The sequence below is a fragment of the Onychostoma macrolepis genome, chromosome 13 (genome assembly GCF_012432095.1).
Source record: "Onychostoma macrolepis isolate SWU-2019 chromosome 13, ASM1243209v1, whole genome shotgun sequence".
Classification (NCBI taxonomy): Eukaryota; Metazoa; Chordata; class Actinopteri; order Cypriniformes; family Cyprinidae; genus Onychostoma; species Onychostoma macrolepis.
This window is the reverse complement of record NC_081167.1, coordinates 8,402,072-8,423,566: the sequence shown is the minus strand read 5'-3', so window position 1 is coordinate 8,423,566 and position 21,495 is coordinate 8,402,072. Positions and strand designations below refer to the sequence as shown.

Sequence of the window (21,495 nt, the reverse complement as noted above, 5' to 3'; positions counted from 1 at the left end):
GTTCTTTAGAAAAGGAGCGTGTCCAAATATACCCAAAAGCCTATAAAGCCTAAACAAAAAGTCAAAACTTCACGAAACCGGCTGAGCACATGCGACAGGTGATTCTAAACAAGCATGCAAAGTTTCAGGGAGCTCTGTGCTATAACAGTCATAAACATCTAAAAACATCATATTTCTAAGGTAAATCACTTGGATTTGCCAAAAATACTTTTTAAATAATTGATTTAGGTGGCTTCAGGCTTGCTAAATAATATGCAATGTCTTTTTCCTTATGTGCTTAAATGCCTAAAGTGTTTGAACCCCAGTAATCGCTGCTTGCAGCTATATTTTAGTTTTTGTTATTTTAGTGCTTCATATTATACTAAACAAAAAGTTGTCAATGTTTATTTTATTTCAAGTCATGATAATATATGTATTATGTACAGTATATACATAATATGTATATATTATGTAAAAAATGTTTACTAAATATATATACATAGTAAACATTTTTTACGGGCAAACCTAAATGCTTCCCAATGAGACTGTAAATGAAAGTTAAATCCTTTGACCTTTTTCTTTTTTCCTCCTGAATTGCTCTTTGCTGAAGGAGGTGACAAAAGCCAGATGTCAGGTTTGATGAAGTGCGAAATACACCATACACCTTTTTTCTCCCTTCTTCCTAATCTAAAGCCAGCAGACCTTTAGTGCCTCACACCTCTCTGTCTCTCTCTCATCACAATGCCAGAACATTTTCCCTGCACTCTTTCTGTGCTCCAGCAAGGCAATGGTTTTGACCCTAAGGAGTCTTTCCAGAAGCACATTATCAATGTGAACTGAACGGGCTGGTCTTTCATTATCTAACACCATTAGGATAAGGCAAGAATGTACGGGAGCAGTAACATCAGTCAAGCCTTCAGGCAAACTCACCCCACTCTTCTCCCTTAATTTGCTTTGAAAAAATACCCATGAAATTGCTGATTTCTGACCAACCAGATGATTGTTTTGGAGAGTAAGATTAAAGTTTTACACTTGTGACCACAATAAAGGTACAAGTACTACAAACCTGACAGTGACGGATCATCTGAATGTCAATTTCAAAATGATGATATCTCTCATCTTGTCCCTCAGTTTCACATCCGTATTACCTGAGTCATGTGTCCGTGATTTCACACACTGGCTGATCTTACGCATGAAGAATTTGACTGCAGCTGTGCCTGTTTACAGTTATGAGTCACGTATAATATAACTCAAGTAGAGGAGAGGAGCCGCGCTCATGAAGCTGTCACCACTAAAACATTCACATCTGATATCACTCTGTTTCTTATGATGCTCTCGCTTGAAGTTGAACACCTGTGTGACACTCTCCTCCTATTGACTTCCATCACTATAACACACATACTAATCATCTAAACTGGCATTTATTATGAATCACAACCCGCTTATTGACCTAATTCAGTCTGTAGAAAAGATAAACAATCACATGAGAAATCCTGTTCATTGTTATATGTTTTATAATGTGTGTGTGTGTGTGTGTGTGTGTGTGTGTGTGTGTGTGTGTGTGTGTGTGTGTGTGTTACAACCCAACACAGTAACACTTTAGATTAGGGAACACTATTCACTATTAACTAGTTGCTTATTAGCATGCATATTACTAGCATATTGTCTGTTTATTAGTACTTATGAAGCACATATTAATGCATGACCATATTCTAGATCCCTTAACCCTATCAAATACCTAAACATAACTACAACAACAACTACTTTACTTACTATTAATAACCAGAAAAAAGAGTTTATTGAGGGAAAACTCTTAGTTAATGATGAATATGTGTTCCCTAATTAAAAAAATAAATAAATACACATATATATATATATATATATATTGGTGCTTTATAGATGCAGGAACCAATGTGATAATTTGAAGAATTGATAATGTATAATTAATTATAAATTAATTATTAATTTTTGTAATCTTCAAAGAGATTATATATATATATATATATATATATATATATATATATATAGACTTATATATATACATTTTTAAAACAATTGATTGATTGATTGAACAATCCGTCTATTGATAATTACAATTGCATAAGATAAAGTCTTATGCTGCTCTGTTTTACAATAAAACAAAACAAATGGCTCATAAATTGTCTCTCAATAAGCTGACGTTTGATTTGAATTTCTTACTAATTAAATGCAAATCTGCCCCTCTGCCACATGTTTTTCTAGTTAACACCAAAGCAACACTAACAACTGTAGTTAAAAACAACATTCTGTGTATATGTGATAAAGTTTGTGGCTGAAGCTTGTGGGTTTTCTATATGAGCTCAGCTTTGCGAGCTAACTTTATTGAAATGACATCAGCTCAACTACAGTACCTGTGGAGCTCATCATCTGATGATAGTTAAATGACTGTTTTTGAAGATAACCCGACCATGTTCAACCAAACAGATGACGCCTTAGTGTTCAAATTACAGGTTTCTAAATATCCTCCAACTTGTCAGCCAGACAAATTACTACCTGTGCTGCACATCCAGGTGTTGCATAGAGCTAAACGGGTGAAGCAACATGACTCCATGCATCCAAAGCAGAAGATTGAGTCACAACACTTACCTTTTCTCCACGGGGCAAGGATGGTGAAAGACTTGTGCCAGCTGAACACCATGCTTGGTTTCCTCTTCTTAAGACTCATGGTGGACGTCCAAAACTTCAGTAGTTTTCAGTGTCAAGAGGAAGAAAACCCTCCTTGTTGGCTTATTCAAGCACACCTCATACCTTAGTGCTGATTGATCTTTCTTCTCAAGTGCTCAAATAGTTCAAATGCTCCACAAAGGTGTGCTGCTTGGAGTATATCCAGTCTTAAGCATATTGTCAGAATAGTACAGGAGTGTGTGTGAGAGACAGAGGCTGTTGTGAAGGAGCGTGTGCTGTCCTCACACTGAGGAGAACGAGCAGACTGCCTACAGCAGGACCATCAGCAGCTGGAGGAGGGGTGACGGATCGCCAGATGGAGGGAGGGGAAAGACTTCGGAGAAAACCTTTGTGTGCATAGAGAGAGAGAGGGAGAGATAGTGGGAGAAGCTGGAAAATGTGTTTTGCAATCATATGCCAGTGAATAAGAAGTTCTTCTCAGAAGACATTCCTTCAGGAATCCACCTCATTTAAGCCAACATACTGTCACTGAACAAACTTGGGTTTGAAGTCAAACAATATCCACCAAACTCAGTATAAACCTTCAGGCTGTTCTGTCGTTTTAAATTTTTCATATAGCTTTCTCATAGTGGACTATCAAAATTCCTAAAGAATCTCAATCAACAGCCTGACTTCATTTTTTATACATTTAGCCTTATTTTCACTGTTTTTTCCCTTCTTTTTTTAAATTACATAAAGCCAAGTTAGCCAAAATACCGTTATGAAAAGATGTGTATTTAATTGTATTAAATGTGCACTTGTAGGGCTTTCAATTTTTTGTTTTTACAGATAATATAATGAAATAAATGGCCACCAAACCATACTTACAGAGAGACACTTTCATGTCGCTGTTTCTTAACACACTTAAGTACAATTTTAAGTGCACTTTGCAATCATTTCAATTTGTAAGTTTTAAGTTTAAAGTACATTACGTTTACTAATCCTTTGACATTTTTAAAGTACACTTATTTTGATGTGTTTACTAACATACTAGCACATAAAAAAATTGTGATTACAAATGTTTAATTACAAATATATTTAAATAGATGGCATACAAGTTTCAATAGAAATGACATTAAAGTATATTTTTAGTTTACCATAAATGATTATCAGTACATTCGGAACTACTCTTTAACCATATTTAAATAATAATAGAAGTCATCATGAAATTACATATAAAAATGTACTTATGTCCTATTTTAAGTGGCTCAAAAGTAACATCAATTATACTGTAATACATTTTCATTTAATTGCAGTTTCATTAAGTGTCTGAAAATAGTATACTCAGTTAAGCTTAAGCATTACACTTTTTAAAAGTATAAAGTGGACTTCTATTATACAAGATTTTGCCAAGCCAACATTTAAAGTTTGTCTTGAGAACCATACTAAAGAAAAAAAAAAGAAAAAAAAAAGTGATAATTGATAATATCTTCTCACTGACAGACAAACAAATTCAGGCATATTAAAGACATTGAGATGAAAGACAACTGATTTACTTTAAAAAACAAACAGCTCTCAAAACATATATATTAATCATGGTCATTTAAACCCCAGTATCCTTTTATCAAGATACACATAAGTGTTTCATTATTTAATAATAAAGTGTACAAATATTTCAGTTCATTGAAAAAGATGGAATTCAGACGCACCCACACACTACAGCTTTCACGGTCACAATGCAAGGCTTTCTCAGCCGCTCCTCAGTTCAGACGTGGGAGGGAGAGCAAGATTGAAAAGTAACACAGCATTAGATGAAGTGTCCCATTGTTCTGTGGAAAAAAATAATGCAGTAATTTGTCACATTTACTTCTTTTTCTAATGTTTATTACAGCCTAATTATATCTCTGACGACAGATACGGTTTGTTTGTTTTTCTGACACTGCTGACATCTGATGCCATTCTGGTTCTCTGTTGTTTTGGTAAAGAACAGGTGAGGACATTAGTGGGGAGACAGACACTATCGAGTGGTTAAGGATCGCCCTGGGCTAGAAGATGAAGCTAAGAATGGGTAATTACCTCAAACAGGCCTGGACAATGCTGAGGTCTCCAAATGCAGTCTCATTGTAAACCAAATGAAGAGCATGAAAGCCTCAGGTTCCCTGGATTTGTAAATGCTGTTTAATATGATTACATAGTTGCCACTCGATCGCATGAAACCTTTGTTATGCTTTCAACTATCACACAAAATTTGACTTTTAACTGTAAATATGTTGTTTTCAGTTCCCGACCACATGCAAAGTTCCCCAAACAACTGCAACAACAAAACCAAAATGACTTTTTAAGCGCGAATAATCCAGGGTTTCTCAGTTAATAATAAAAAATAGCTTTTTAAAATACAATTTAAATACTGTATAATAGGCTATTTGGACAAGATTTAACCTATATTTTGGTTAATACAGCAATAAATAAATAATATTTTTGACTTAATACTAGTTCATTTATATGTTACTTTTCGGTTACCGTTTTTCAGTGTAACTTTTCAAATTTTAGAAATACGTTTTTGGGGATTATCTTAAATAATACTACATTGCTTTGAAGTGTTCTATTTTCATTCAAATATATTAAATATATTAAAATATATTAAAATAAAATAAAATAAAATAAAATAAAATTACTACTACTACTACTACCACTACTACTATACTACTACTACGACTAATAATAATAATAACAGTTCTACACACAGTTCTATGATGGGAACGCTCCTCTGAAAGTCACAAGTGAGATGTTCCCTGCAGACTGTGCACAAACACATCTGGTTGTTTTTTGGAACCACACATAGATAGGATGTACAATAATGAGGAAAAGTTGGCCAAATGTATGTTTACTTGGAAACCTCCAATGTGATTTTTACAATGTTTTGTTGGTCTTGGATTGTGCAGACATCTATCTCTCCAGATTTGAAGCTCTGCGTTTTGTATTGTTATATAACTCTTGTCTTTGAAAAGCATCGTAGTGGAACATTTCATGCTGCTTTGGAGCTTCACGGGTGTTTTGCATAGTTTCGCAAAGGCTCATAAGGAGGTACAGGAGCAATCCTGTCATGAGAAACACTTCTGAGAGAGTTTGTAAATGAGAACTGAAAAGAAAATGAGTGGAATGTTTTAACAGTGATCTTGTTACGTCATCTATTTGGAGATTAAATATGCAGAGGAGTAAGATTTCCCTAATGGAAACTAAAGTGTGAACAGGTGAGCCCTTTCAAAGCCAGAAATACTGTAAGGGCACAGCGATTAGGTAATGCTAAGTTATCATTCCATAATTAACAATATTGAATTTCACTTCAAATTCTATATACAAGTGGTCAGCTGTCTGAATTTCTCATGTGTTTTGGTAACTTTAACAGAAGATGAACCATATAGATTCACATAAATAACATATGTTCTTTATTTCTGGTAACTTTCATACCTTTGTTTGCTGTAGAGGTGGATATATGAAACTTCATGTGAAAGTATGAGAAGTTAATCATTTCCAGATCTGCGGCAGTGACGTATTGAATATTTTCTTTAGTTGTTGGTTTTGCTTCACTGGTGATGTCGCTAACAATGATTCACTGATTCATAAACCAGATTCCTTACGCAAAAATCACAAGACGATACATGATACAGGTGTGAGCCCATTGTTTCAGAAGAGAATTATGCTTATTATTGGAATAATCACAGGGGGAAAGAGAAAATGGGTCAGTGAATTGTAGGGAGAGCAAGCTACAAATTACAGGGGAGGGTCAGTGTCACCTTTAATTCTTGTTTCAACATGTCCAGTCACCCTGTAAACCCCTTCAAACCAAACTAAACTTTAAGGGATAGTTCACCCAGAAATGCTAATTCTGTCATCGTTTTCTCACCCTTGTGTTATTCCAAACCTGTATGGATATCTTTCTTCTGCTGAACACAAAATAACATTTTTTGAAAAATGTTGGCAGCCAAACAGTTGTTGGTCCCCATTGACTTCTAGTGTGGAAAAAAACCCACATTCTTCAAAATATCTTCTTTTGTGTTCAACAGACTGTAATGAATGTTTGTGTCCTTAATATTTTTTAAATGTTGTATAAGTGACTTTTGATACAGCCTATTCACAGTTCAGCATGTACCTTTTTGCTAAACTACAGAACTGCATATGTAAATGATAACTTCTCTTTTTCGAGAAACTTTAATTTAGTGAAAGTCCAATTTTGTAAATAGTTTGTCTTAGTTTTAATGTTTTTCACTAATATTAATCTTTTAACTTATTTGTGATGCATTGAAATAGCGCTATGGTTTTTACATTTTTTATGAATGGTTTTAATGAATTTTGTCAGTAAGGTCAATAAGGTTTCTTAATATGGCGTCATATAATAGCTCTTAATAGCAAGACAAGAAAAAGTTTAAAATAGTTTTATAATTTTAATGAACTACTTTTTTTTCCAATTTTTTAAGGTCCAATTCTCACTATTAACAAACCATTAACTGTGACTTTTGTCTCAATAAACTCCTAATTTGCTGCTTATTAATAGTTAGTAAAGTAGTTGTTAAGTTTAGGTATTGGGAAGGATTATAATATGGTCATGCCGAATATGTGCTTTATAAGCACTAATAAACAGCCAAAATGTTAATAATAGGCATGCTAATAAGCATTTAGGGTAATCAGTTGCTTATTAGCATGCATATTACTAGAATATTAGCCATTTATTAGTACTAATTAAATATATATCAATGCCTTATTCTACATCTCTAATCCTACCCAATACCTAAACTTAACAACTACCTTACTGACTATTAATAAGCAGCAAATTGGGAATTTATTGAGGGAAAAGTCATAGTTAATAGTGAGTAAGTGTTCCCTATTCTAAAGTGTTACCGCATTTAGTTATGAGAATTGGTCATGTTACTGATTTTCTCAAATAATACTAATTTTATTTTTTAAGTGTTATATTTTCATTAAATTGGGATTTTGTCCTCATAAATTGTAATCATCTCAAATCTCTCTCTCTTCAAATCATGCACATCTCACATCGCTTCGTGGGAACAGCAGAGCAGTTTATTACTGTATAAGACCGTCATTCTCCTGAGATTCTAACATCTCGGGGAGCAAAACAAGCAGAGATGTTTATAAATGGCTTGAGAGCTGTATATCTTGGCATATTTATTAAATATTACAGTCCAAGCAGATTCGAAGTAAGCAGAACCATATGGGCCTCCAGTCGTACAAAGATCTTTTGAATTAATACCTTTGCTGATAGTAAGGGCATATCTGGTTCAGATGTCCAAATTTTGATTCTGTTTGACACACTGCCATTTGTCTAGTCTTATATCAGATGGTTTTGATGGTTCAGGTTCAGGTGTTCCCTGCGGTACTGATGAAAACCAGAGATACGTTCCACAACAACATTCGTACAGCCTGCAGTCACCAAGCCCCAGAGCACCTTGTGTTTGATATTCTGTCACATGATCTAAAATCATAATTTCCTTGATGAGATCAGACAGAGCAATGTATTTTCAGCCTACAGCTGCAGTGAAGCCGGACGGACCCCCCGTCACACCCCAAACACTATTTTCCCAAAACTCCCCAAACATTTTCCCTAATCTCATTTCCGCAAATTGAGGACCGTGCAACAAAGACATCAAATGAAAAGCGGGCATCAGTTGAAAATGGATTTTTCCTACACCGAGTGACATGTCCTTCAGAGGATGTATTTTTCTTCTTTGGAGATTTGTTTACCAGATTTTGGGTTTTCCTTTTTATTATTTTGTTGGTAGGCATCCGTTTATATGTGATTATCAACTGCTCAGATCAGTCCAATTTGTGTGTAAGTGCTTGACATTAAAGAGAAGTGGATGTTGCCTAAACCAAGAATAACCAAATTAGTAGTAATTTACTTCCAGAAACCTAACACTGTGTGTGATCGGGAATATAGTTGTTTTGATGTTTTTTTCCTAAGAAAAACATGTGAGCTATCAGTGTTTCTGCCATCCTAAATCACAAATGATTACATTTGGCTTTTCCTCCGTACAGAGGTGTTGACTTTTCTTTAGGCCAGTGTTTACATGAGTATTGCAGGAACTGGGTCAGACTTGGACGGAGTGGGGGCTTCACACACTCTGTCAGATATCTGTGACCTTAGTTATTAAATTAGTCTTCATGTTATCCTAAGTAACACTGAGCACTTTTAATAAATGTGACTGCATGCCTTTCTGATGGTGTTTGACTGGGTGAAAACATATTAGGTTTTCCAAACCTTTCACATGTCATGAAATTCTACATTCCAGGGTGCATCACTGAAAAACAGAAAAACAGACTCTCCCCAAACTGAGAAGTCTCTGTTAAAAGCTGAGGAAATGCTGAAAACGTGTTTGATTAAAAAAGATAATCATAATCATGATTTTCATCCTTGCTTTTTGTACCCTCATGTCGTTCCAAACCTGTATGACTTTCTTTCTTTAGTGGGACACAAAAGAAAATGTCCAAGCTGCTCTTTTCCACACAATGAAATTAGACAGAGACAGTGCCACTTTCTACCTATTCCTATAAAAAATAAACAAATAAATATTAAACAAATAAAAAATATACTTTAAAATATTAGAACTAATTGGCAAAAAGGCACCAATAACTTAATAGATAATTTTAACATTTTAAAAATACTTTTAAAACTTTGTTTGGTCAACTTTCCGAGGGGAACTGGATTAGATCTCAAAACTCCAGTTTTGATTTCATGGGGGTCTTTATTTGATGGGTAAATGTTCTTACTATTAACATCTGTTTGTCAGGACTTGTTAAGTTTTTATCAGGTAACAAGCTGAGCCTTGTTGGCAACAGCACAGAATATGAATGAGGTAGGAGCAGCTGTTTTTCCAATCTCCCATTCACAAAACAAAGACAGGAGAAATAAAAATATCTCTTCTATCTGAAAATCTCCTTGCTGTCTTTGCACATTTAAAATGATGACATCCCTGGCTACACCTGTGTGATCCTCAAGCATCAACACGTGTCTTATGCATTGTCATTTGATCTCTTAAACAGTGAATAAACCTATATTTATCTTGAACAAGAAGACAATAAAGCCGGTCTTTAAGCAAAGTGATTTATGATGAGCACAGGAAACCTTGAAGTGTTTGCGACAAAGACTCAGACAAGTTCCCTCATGCGAACTCCTTCACTGTGGCCACAAGATGAAGAACAATGTGGGCAGAGGACAATGGAGGCGCTACGGAGTAGAAAAATGAAGACAGGGAACAAAGTGGACTAACAGTAGGCCAACACCTCTTCAAACAGCAATAAAGATTTGGAGAAATTAATCACTTGCTCAGCAATGGATCCTCTACAGTGAATGGGTGCCGTCAGAATGAGAGTCCAAACAGCTGATAAAAACATCACAATAATCCACAAGCAATTCATTTTTAACTTTAAACCATTTCTGGACTGTTTTCGTGTGTAAATAGCATTTGATCTGTGCATATTTTTGTGCAACTCTTTTTTTACTGGAGAAAACACTTATGGATAGATGACTCGTAGGCTATTTTAGCTGGAAACTATGGTTTGAAGTTAAAAATGTTTTAATAATGGATTTGTTTCTTACAAACACACAGCTTTTCACTTCATAAGACATTAATTGATGGACTGGAGTCGTGTGGATTATTGTGATGTTTTTATCAGCTGTTTGGACTCTCATTCTGACGGCACCCATTCACTGCAGAGGATCCATTGCTGAGCAAGTCACGTAATGCTACATTTCTTCAAATCCTTTCAGCTGAACAAACAAACTCACGTACATTTTGAATGTCCTATAGGGGTGATTACATTTTCAGAAAATTCCCTTTTTTTTCATTCCTTTTTTTTTTTATTATGCAAACAAACACTATTTACAGTTAACAAATCAAATACAAAATAACCAAGGTCAACAAAACTTACATGACAGCCAACATGATTTGTGTAAGTGTGTGTGTGTGTGTGTGTGTTTGTGTAAGTGTGACTGGGTGTTGGGGGTAGAAGTATATAAATAAAAGAAAATACAACAGACATGACAATAGCAAAAAAAAAAAACAATAGTATTGATAACAAAAATTAGAGGATGGAGGATGAGGAAGGTGATAAGTAATAATAAAAAAGAAAAAAAGAAAATTCCCATTTTTGAGTGAACTCTTCTTTTAGGAATAATGAATATTACATTACAGGTCATAATTACAAATGTCAGTGAGCGAAGAGTAACATAATGTGGCACACTTAAAAGTCTAAACTTACAGACGGAGAGCTGCAATGGAGGAAATGGGTTAATAGGTCTTTTCCATATGTTTACAGGCAGCCAGCTGTCCATGATAACCTTCCTGATAACCCGGATGTATCCCACTACTCCAACTTAACACACCATGCACACGTATGAGCATCATTTTTCAACCGATACATGTTAGTATGAAAGAATTTCTAGTCGAAAGTCTCCTCTTACACTCCATTGTTTGGTTATCGCCCCTCCTGCACATTTAAGTCAATCATTTGCTAAGGTGAACATAGACATATTCCAACACTGTTACACCAAAATATATAAATCATGTGGTGTTTGGTCAGTGAATATTGAATTTTCAGCACTGAGGTATTGAAATATTAAGTTATTGAATTAAGTTTTATTTATAGAACATCTTATCTGTCTTTGGTTAGGTCAATATCATCACAAAAAAACTTAAAAAACGGTTATCTCACCAAAGACTTTCTTGATTTGCATTCTTAATAAAGATGATTTTTCAGATTTTTTCAAAAACACTTTAAAGTGAACAAGGTTTCATTATAATTAACATGAACAAACAATGAACTATACAGCATTTTATTAATCTTGGATTATCTCTGTAAATATTAACAAACAACAAAGATTAATAAGTATAAAAATAGACTGCTCGTTGTTAGTTCATGTTAGCTAATGCATTAAGTAATGCTACACAATTAGACTTTGTTGTGAAGTGATTTCTGTTAATATAGACTAGTAATGTAAATTGATTAAAAGTCACAGGCCTGAGGTAATTTATTTTATGTCTTTTACATTTTACAATGACCTGAATGGATGAAAACCATCCCATACACATTCTTTTCCATTACTGGATGCGGGGCTATTGGATTTCAAGCATAATTTGGGCAGATCTGGCCTCAGGCTCCTGTGGCATCTGCAGCAGTTCATTCTTCAAGATGGAAGAAAGGAAGGAAGGCCGAAGAATCGCTGAGCAGACGCGTGACGCAGAGCACACACTCTCCCAAAGGAAAGATAAGACTGCTCTGGGACAGTGCGCAGGAGGGAGTCCTGTCCTTTGACGAAAAGCTGTTTTGTAAATGGATCTGCTCTTATCAAGCGTGAAGAATTTCAGAGCCACCTTTGTTTCACTACTGTTGGCTTATGCTCAGAATCCACTGAGTGTGCCCTCGAAATCAAATTAAAGGCTATAATGCATGAGCTGACATGTTTTTCAGCAAAGCTCAATTATAGTCATTGATCACTAAGACAGGAGATGTTTTTAAATTATTATTTAACCTAATGAATAAAGTTTATGTTTATTATCCAAATAGTACACATTGTAAAGCACAGTCTTCAAATGATGCCTGAATTAAAACTGTTGTGAGAAGTAGTGTTAATAGGCAATAAAAGAATTAACCCTGCAAATAATACAGATGAGAAGTGTAGACAATACACATACATAGGTTCAGTAGCCAATAGCAGAGCCAGGCTCACCTAATCTGAACTCCACTAGTAATATGAACCAAATAAATACAGATAAGCAACTCTCTGCTGACATCTTGTGGTTAATTCAGATCATAGCATTCAGACATATGATGTCCATTATTTATAACCATCTCTCAGTGCCCTTCTTACTCCACTTTTAGTGCTATATTTTACAAATATATTTTACTTATTCATATCCACTAAACTGTAAATATGTCGACTCTGACAAGTCTTTATACTTGTTTTTTTTTTTTTGTAATTGTATTTTTGTGTCTTATTTTTGCATCTATATATGTATGCACTGGAAGCTTCATTAAAAAAAATAAATAAATAAATAAAATTCCTAACTCTTAATTATGATTTTGATTGGATAAGCTAATTTTGTGACCATGCGTCAAGTCAGCACTAAGTTGAAATATCATACAATTTAAGGGAGGATTAATACTTTGTCATGCTCTCGTTATATACATTTACGCGAGACCTGACATAACGTGATCCACGTGACTCAGTTCATCGCGCTCTTGCTATTTTTCTACTTTACTATTTTGTTGCATCTTGTTTGTACTACAGGTTTGAGTTTTCACCTCCAACAGAGATGTTCACGACATGAGCCGCCTCAGGAACTTCTTAAAGTAAAATAAGGTTTGTGGACATTTTCGGAGATTTTCACTCTTTGTTCGGCGAATCTGAAGCCACTCTGTTCCTGAAACGCAAAGTAAAATGCAAGTTATCCAGTTACCCCATATATTGAAAATGCTAATTATCTTTAGGGTGTTAAGACTCAAGAGCCCTAAAAAATCTCTCTCTCTCTCTCTCTCTCTCTCTCTGTGTGTGTGTGTGTGTGTGTGTGTGTACATGGCGGAAAGATCAAACAAACCTCTGATCCTTTTACACACTCCTCTTTGTTGCACTGAATGAACTGTACTTTCGCGGGAAATATCAACTAGGCAGTTTGCATACGCACCATAGTATAAGGTGTGGATGTTAATACGTCTCAAACTTTTCGACTTGTTTACAAAGTTTTTTGCGAGAAGAAGCCTTCATTGTTTTAAAACATTGTTATTTCACGGTCTTAATCAATATGTTTATATATTACTGCAATAAAGCGAATAATTAAACAAGCAGAGTTAGACGTGCGCCCCTCCAAATGTGCGCTGTAATGGTTTCGTCCACAGTGGCGCGAAACGCCTCGCGCTCTGCAGCGAAGCTTCACGTTAGAGGCGCGTTGGTGTATCTGCCGGCAGCGTGACTGGACCTCAGCTTTTAGGAGAGCGGTTGTATAATTTTATATTTTTGTAAAAAAATATTCTCCTTTCGAGTGCATTTATGCTATTTGCATTCCGTTCCGTTCTGCTGTTACAAAACGCTTGCGTGTTTGTTGTGTAACGCTAGGGCTTTGTTCTGTGTTAACATAGCTGATTGGGTCATTAGTTAGACATTTTTGCATTATACTAAGCTGCACTGCAGACGTTTGATAAGGTGTGAGAGACGTACACAAAAGCGTTTAATTCAACAGTCGGTTTAACGTTACCCAGAACGCAGCAGAAATGAGTAGGTAAGTGTATTTATTGTGTATTAGGTATGAAGAGCTGGCAGAGCCGTATGCTTCTATTGACTTCATGTTCACATGTTGCAGCATTGTAAAAGAAGAGACACGCAGTGTTTCTCCTCACTGCCCCAAACCCAACGAATCTGAAGAACCAGAAGGTACTGCTATGGAGGAGACCTCTATTGGTAGGTCAAAAGTATTCACAGTACATGATGGCAGACCTGCCTGTGCAAGTCCATGCAACCTTCAGTTTAATCTTCTGCATACTACAGAAAAAAGCCAGCATGGAGAGATTGTCATTACAAAAGAGATGGAGGAGGAGGAGAAGCATTTAGTGGAGGAGGGAGAGAAGAAAGAAAGAGAAATGATGGAAGAGGTACTGCTTTCTCACACACATGGAAAACCATAAGGCAAAACATCATTGTCTTTATGTATGCAATCCCTGTAAAAGTATTAGAAATTATTTTTGTTAACGTGTGGGAACCTTGAGTCTCCTCGTTGCCCTTTTTTGCAAAAGTCTTTATATTTTTATAAATTATGGAGTCTGGGATTCACTTTATTAATACTGAATGCTGTTTTAACAGGCCAGACAGTCGCGGGAGAAAGAGTCTCAAGAAATGCGTTTCAGGCGACTTCAGCACCTTTTGGAGAAAAGCAACATTTACTCAAAGTTTCTGCTCACAAAGATGGAACAGCAGCAGCAAGATGTGAGTTATGTTTGAAAGACAGGAAAGAGCTGTCACACTAGGTTTACTGTTTCCGGATGTAAATCTTTCTTGAATGTTTTCATTTGATATGAATTGTAACCTGGTGAAGTGTAACGGAAGCAGATGTTTGTGGGCAGAGGGGTGTGAAGGAGCCAATCAAATGCTGCCAAAATCGAATGATTCTGTCAAGTTCTTAGTGATAGACAGTTGCAGCATCAATATCAGCTGCATTATTACCATCATAATTGTGCTTGTGAAGTACTTGACAATTATATTTTGATTTAAAATGTATTTTTTTTTAAATACAGGAAAAAATTAAAAAAGAGAGACTGGAAAAGAAAGCTGCTAGTCAGAAGCAAAAGGTAAGTTTGTGTTCATACTTTATCACATTTTTCTTCATGTAGACAAATATGGATAAGAGTTGTCATTCTCAAATTTCTTGTTGTATTATTTTCCACAGGGAAATGATAAAAAGACTGTAAAAGGTAGGATTCACAGATTTTAATAAGGGGTATTAATTACGATCCTGTTCTATTAAAATAAAAAAGTAAGAAGTCTGATGTGCAATCAATTATACTGACCTTTTTGTGTGTGTGTGTGTGTGTGTGAAGTTGAAAGAAAGAAGCGTGAAAGGGAAGATGATTACAAAATCGCAGATGTTATGACCAAAGAGGTGAGCCTTCAATTTAGCTTGTTTTTTAATGACAAATTAATTTTTCAGTTTTTACTGATGTGGATTTTTCTCTTTTAGGAAATTCTGTCAAAAGCCAAAAAACCTAAATTGGAAGAGGTAAAGGTTTTATACTTTGTTTATTGTGCTTTCAGACATTGTGAAATCAGTATTATCTGCATTGGCAGTGTTATAAAATGCCAATAAAACACCTGAGAGCTCGCGTTCTGTATTAATGCCAAGTTGCTACATTTCTTGGCAGCCATATACAACCTACACTAGGAGTAGTTAAAGGGATAGTTCCCTTTGTAGTCTTGTACCCAAAAATAAAAATTCTGTTGTTAATTACTCGCCCTCATGTCGTTCCAAACCTGTAAGACCTTCGTTCATCTTCAGAACACAAATTAAGTTGTTTTAGATGAAATCGGAGAGCTTTCTGACCCTCCATAGACAGCAACGAAACTACCACGTTCAAGACCCAGAAACTTAGGAAGGACATCGTTAAAATAGTCCATGTGACATCAGTGGTTCAACCATAATTTTATGAAGCTACGAGAATACTTTTTGTGTGCAAAGAAAACAAAAATAACAACTTTAGTCAGGGTCAGAAAGCTCTCGGATTTCATCAGAAATATCTTGATTTGTGTTCCGAAGATGAACAAAGGTTTGGAACGACATGAGGGTGAGTAATTAATGCCAGAATTTTCATTTTTGGCTGACTATCCCTTTAACAATATTTTAAATTACAGGTTATTGTTATAATATTTAATAATGTAATTATTGTCTTAATACTTGTTTTGAAATCTTTTCTGAAGGAGGCTCAATCATCAGTAAAACTGGAAGCTGAGGATATAGAGAAGATGAGCGACACCAACTCCGATATTAAAGGCCGACTGTCTGAGACTTTGCGGGAAAATAGTAAGCAGATGCTGGATCCAGAGAGAACCGTGAATGGCCAACCTGTGCCTGCACAGCAGCCCAAACTCTTCACCGGGGGTGTGATGAGGTGGTACCAGGTGGAAGGCATAGAGTGGCTCAGGGTGAGTGAGATCTAAATAAACGCATGACCAGCAGAGGGCAGTATATTTATTCTCCGTTGTCTGGAATTAGAGCTGGATTCTGTTTTCTTAATGTTGTGTGCATGTTCTGATCTGCCTAATAAGCAGACACCCATCTGTCTTATGCTTTTATACATGCGAGTTGCAAATCAAGGATGTTGTGTGAAGCTAATGAATGGGCATGTCTGCTTTGCAGATGCTGTGGGAGAATGGTATCAATGGTATCCTGGCTGATGAGATGGGTCTTGGGAAAACCATACAGTGCATCGCCCATATTGCGATGATGGTTGAGAAGAAGGTCCTTGGGCCCTTCCTAGTTGTGGCTCCTTTGTCCACTCTTCCAAACTGGATCTCAGAATTTAAGCGCTTCACACCAGAGGTGTGAAACAATAACTGTTGTTCATCTTTATTGATATGAATGCTTTAAGACAATTTCCAACAGTTTGAAAGGTTTCTCTTAATTGACTGATTTTTGTTCTTGCTCTCTGTGTATTAAGGTGTCTGTCCTGCTGTATCATGGTCCACAAAAAGAGAGGATGGACCTGGTGAAGAAGATCCGTCAGGCTCAGGGTCCTTTCAGAATGTGCCCTGTTGTTGTTACATCCTTTGAAATAGCCATGAGAGACAGAAAGCTTCTACAGGTAAACAGTAAATTAGTGGAAAATGAATAGAAATGATGATTTTGTCTGAGCTATGCGTTTTAAAACAAACATGCACTAGTGTAAACGTAGCCTAACAGATCTGTAAACTGAAAACTATTTGAGCTTTATTAAAATTATTTGCACTGATTTATTGTGTTGGTTAAATATTCTTCCTTTGTGCAGTGGCTCAGGAGTCTTTGAGTCTGTATAAACGTCAAGAAGCTGAAAAAATGAAACCTTTTTTTTTTCTTATTAAAATAATGTAATGTAATATCAAAAAAAAAAAAGTATCGTTCAGGAACCGATATCAAAGTCAAGGTATCGGTATCAATATTTTGACTTTTATTTATTTATTTGTTTATTTTTAACGATACCCAGCCCTACCGATAAGCCCAAAGCAAGTTTTGAAGTGCATGAATGTTGTCCTTTTTGTCTCCTCAGCGTTTCCACTGGAACTATATGATTGTGGATGAGGGCCATAGGATTAAAAACTTGAACTGCCGGCTGGTGCAAGAACTAAAGATGCTGATGGCTGACAACAAACTGCTGCTGACAGGAACCCCCCTGCAGAATAACCTGTCCGAACTGTGGTCTCTCCTCAACTTCCTCCTCCCGGATGTGTTTGATGACCTGAAGAGGTAAGAAGGCACATGCAAAGGGAGTTCACTATACTGATTTTGTCTTAAGAACAGAAGATTTTCTTGACTCAAAATTCAAAAGTTGATTTTTTTTTTTTTTTTTCCTTCCCCTCAGTTTTGAATCGTGGTTTGACATTAGCACCATCACTTCAGATGCAGAAAACATTGTGGCTAATGAGCGCGAGCAGAATATCCTTCACATGCTTCATCAGGTATCTTCACGACATGACAATGTTTTGTAGACATTGTCCAAAATGTACATCTTAAATGGTCTTTATAGGCTGAGTATTATGCATTTGTTCTGTTCTTAACTTCTTTGCTTTTGGTTTTAATGGCATTTTAATGTTTTCAGATTCTCACACCCTTTCTTCTGAGAAGATTGAAGTCAGATGTCACACTGGAGGTTCCACCTAAGAAAGAGATCGTAGTGTATGCACCCCTCACCAACAAACAGGAGGCCTTTTACATGGCCATTGTTAACAAGACCATAGCAAAGCTGCTGGGTCAGGAGAAGGTGAGTTTTACGCAGTGGCCTATTTGTACCAACACAAATGTTTTGCATAAAAATTCTGTTAGGATCAATGCATGTGGAAACGGCAGATGGGCTGAATGAATATGTAAAGGCACTTTATGCCAGTATGTTGCACCGATGGAAAAGAAAAGCCGCAGTTACTGTGGTACATAAAGTGCTATGCAACTTTCATTTTCTGCTTTACACCTGCTTGTCATGCAGAAGAAAGACCAACATTTAGTATTTACAGCTGTTCAGGTTTTTGTATCAGCTCTGGTGTTCATCAAATAGCACCAAATACAAGATGCGTTAACGGCCAAAAGAACAGATTCATTCTGTTCATTCTAATCAAAATGTTTATCATGCTGAATATTTGTCTTTGTGTGAACAGGATATTAAAGTTATAGCAGGAGGAGTGTGCTTGAAGTATTTATTCGTTATTAATAACATCTTTTTTTGACACTTTCTTAAGGATGATTCTGCACAAGTGGCGCTAACATCCAGTGGCCGACCAAAGCGCAGGACCAGGAAGGTGGTGAACTATTATGAGTCAAACACAGACTCTGTGAAAAATCTTGAGAAATACCTAGAGAAGGTTCGGAAAGAGATGGAAAGTCAGGCAAGGTCTGTCTCTCTTGTTGTATTTACCAGTTTAGCCTCTGCTTTGAACTTGTCTGTGAGCTTTTTGACGTGACATGATTACTCTCTCCTTAGCTCCAGCCCAGTGGTGGATGTTTCCATGCCAGTTGATGCTCAAGTCAACTTGAAACTGCAAAACATACTGATGCTGCTGAAGAGGTGCTGCAACCATGCTTACTTGATAGAGTATCCTCTGGACCCCGCCACTGGAGAATTTAAGGTACTTCACACATAACTGCATGAGTTGGAAAGATCTGATCTGATATGAAGGTATTGGCAACAGAACGAATGCAATAATCATCTCAATGTTGCAGATTGATGAGCAGTTAGTGGAAGCATCAGGGAAATTTCTTATCCTGGACCGAATGCTTCCTGAACTGAAGAAAAGAGGGCACAAGGTAAAGTTCACAATCTCTCATGCATATATTTTAATGATTAACCGCTCTATCAGTCAGTGTCAAACACCACTGTGGTTATAAGCCAATTTTGCACACATTTAACTGCCTTTAAAATTTCTGTATGTACAATTATGTTTAGGGCTGAACAATATGCTGAAAGAATTTGAATGTTTTTGACAGAAAACAGTCTCTTATGCTCACCAAGGATGCATTTATTTGATCAAAAATACAAGAAACAGTAATATTGTGATTCCTGTGATGCAAAGCTGAATTTCCAGCATCATTACTTCAGTCTTCAGTGTCACATGATCCTTCAGAAATCATGCTGATTTGCTGGCTCAAGAAACATTACTTATTAAAAACAGCTGCTTAATATTTTTGTGGAAAACTTGATGGTTTTTTTCAGGATTGTGTCAATTTAATGCATCTTTCTGGGGGAAAAAAAAGGAATCTTTAATTTCATCCACTTTTTTTTTTTTTTTTTAAACAGGTGCTGATTTTCAGCCAGATGACCTCCATATTAGACATTCTGATGGATTATTGTTATCTCCGCGATTATGAGTACAGCCGACTGGATGGGTCAATGAGCTACACAGACCGAGATGAGAATGTGAGCTGCAGTTTGTTGGTTAATGCAAATTGCCATTATTTTACAGCTAGTGAGTTGGTTTTATTTGACAATTGATTTTTTTTTTTTTTTTTTCATGCAGATGAAGAAGTTTTCTTCTGATCCAGAGGTATTCCTTTTCCTCCTGAGCACTCGAGCTGGTGGTCTTGGGATCAACCTCACAGCTGCCGACACGGTCATCATATTTGACAGTGACTGGGTATGAATTTAGTTGTGCAACCTGTTCATATGTGACTTGTATGGAGCACATGACATGCAGACAAAAAAAATATTTATTATGGCCATGAAATTAAGATTTTGTTACATCATTTTAGTTAAATCATGGTCATGTTGTTGTAAATTGATCCCTCATTTTGATTTAATTAATTGAGGCCGCTTTAAAAGCAAAATGAATAGTTGGATAAAGCATCTATTCTTTAATTTTGATTTGAATGAAAGGCCTCATTATCAGCATATGTTTTATGAATTTCATCTTCAGAATCCTCAGGCAGATTTGCAGGCACAGGATCGGTGTCACAGAATTGGGCAAACGAAGCCCGTGATGGTTTACCGCCTCATTACCGCCAACACCATTGATGAGAAGATCCTGGAGAGAGCCTCTGCCAAGAGAAAGCTAGAGAAGATGGTCATTCACAAAAGTATGTAGCGGTTGCAGAAAATGCCGCATTACCAACCTTTGGATTTAATGAGATTAATCAATTTTTTTTAAGATATACTTTTTTTTGCTGTGACTCTCTTTTGATTTTTCCCCTTATATTTGTCCTTTTAGACAAGTTTAAAGGTTCTAAAGCGGAGCTCAAACAGACCAAGAGCTGTGTGGATGTAAATGAGCTTGTGGAACTGCTGAAGTCCAGAGATTATGACGGGTACATATTTTCATATCTCCACTGTCACAAGACTTTTAATCCATCACAAAGTATTGCTAAACTCCTAGTAAGTTGCATCACAATGACTGTCCTGATGTTATTCATGCTGTTACAGGGCAGTGAAAGGCACTAAAGGAAAGGTCATCAGTGACAAAGATCTGGAGATCCTGCTGGACCGTAGTGATTTAATGAGTAAGTGTCCTTTGTCTCAGATCTGAATGTTTTGTAATGTTTGTAGATTCCACTGCATATTGATTTTCATGGTAATTCTTTGACATTTTAATGCCCCTCATGTGAATCAAATCTTCCTTTTTCAGATCAAGCCAAGAAGCGTGTTAAACGGGAGAAGGATGGGGTGTTTAAAGTTATCGAGACCAAAGATGACAATAGTGACATCAGTCTGTCCTAAGAGTACTGACACTTGAAATCTGCATTAGGCCAAAGTGCCTAAACTGATCAAGCAACTGTAACTGCTGGTTCTACTCGGATTGAGATCTTTTGTATTTTAGACTTTTATGTCCAACCACTGCTCCTTTTAATAAGTCCATCCTTGGTTATGAGTTTTAGCTGATTTAACATGTCTTTTTTTTTTTTTTCGTGACATGTCAACTTTTGTTTTGGGATTAGCACAAAAAAAAAACACAATCCCACATTTTGGCTACTTTGTAAATACTGTTGTACATTTTCATATGTAGTTGACTGAATAGGAATTGCACAAGTATATTGCTTTAACGCACTTTCACCTTCTAGAAAACGTAGAGCGAACATTCTTGTTTTATATTTCATGTTTTCAAACCATAATAAATATTTTGTATACAGCATGTGATGTTTTATT

General features: G+C 36.1%; 2 protein-coding genes across 4 annotated transcripts in view; one reads left to right on the top strand and one right to left on the bottom strand.

Moving 5' to 3' along the window:
* si:ch211-250c4.3 (uncharacterized protein LOC100535981 homolog) overlaps positions 1–2,984 on the bottom strand; it is a 31,424-nt gene extending 28,440 nt beyond the window's left edge. The window contains exon 1 of the mRNA XM_058796153.1: positions 2,605–2,984. Within this exon, the coding sequence (XP_058652136.1) occupies positions 2,605–2,683 (79 nt within the window). The 5' untranslated portion in view covers positions 2,684–2,984. The remainder of the gene's footprint in view (positions 1–2,604) is intronic.
* A 9,855-nt stretch (positions 2,985–12,839) lies between these two features.
* On the top strand, positions 12,840–21,479 carry hells (helicase, lymphoid specific). Of its 3 annotated transcripts, none has more exons than XM_058795564.1 (23): positions 12,840–12,997; positions 13,992–14,089; positions 14,177–14,280; positions 14,489–14,611; positions 14,920–14,973; positions 15,072–15,096; positions 15,223–15,284; positions 15,363–15,401; positions 16,097–16,321; positions 16,536–16,718; positions 16,837–16,980; positions 17,422–17,618; positions 17,734–17,830; positions 17,971–18,132; positions 18,602–18,753; positions 18,844–18,988; positions 19,083–19,166; positions 19,657–19,776; positions 19,877–19,993; positions 20,273–20,432; positions 20,564–20,660; positions 20,776–20,852; positions 20,978–21,479. In XM_058795564.1, exons 2-23 carry the CDS (start codon positions 14,071–14,073, stop codon positions 21,067–21,069), a joined length of 2,478 nt encoding a protein of 825 aa, XP_058651547.1. In that variant the 5' UTR covers positions 12,840–12,997; positions 13,992–14,070; the 3' UTR covers positions 21,070–21,479. The 3 variants fall into 3 exon arrangements, with proteins under 3 accessions (XP_058651547.1, XP_058651545.1, XP_058651546.1); XM_058795562.1 differs by lacking the exon at positions 12,840–12,997 and adding an exon at positions 13,592–13,910; XM_058795563.1 differs by lacking the exon at positions 12,840–12,997 and adding an exon at positions 13,593–13,906.
* The last annotated feature ends 16 nt before the right edge of the window (positions 21,480–21,495 follow it).

Coding starts and splice junctions, on each gene's coding strand:
- hells (XM_058795562.1), top strand. Junction 15,402..16,096: donor AAAAACCTAAATTGGAAGAG/GTAAAGGTTTTA, acceptor TCTTTTCTGAAG/GAGGCTCAATCATCAGTAAA. Junction 16,981..17,421: donor GAGACAGAAAGCTTCTACAG/GTAAACAGTAAA, acceptor TTGTCTCCTCAG/CGTTTCCACTGGAACTATAT.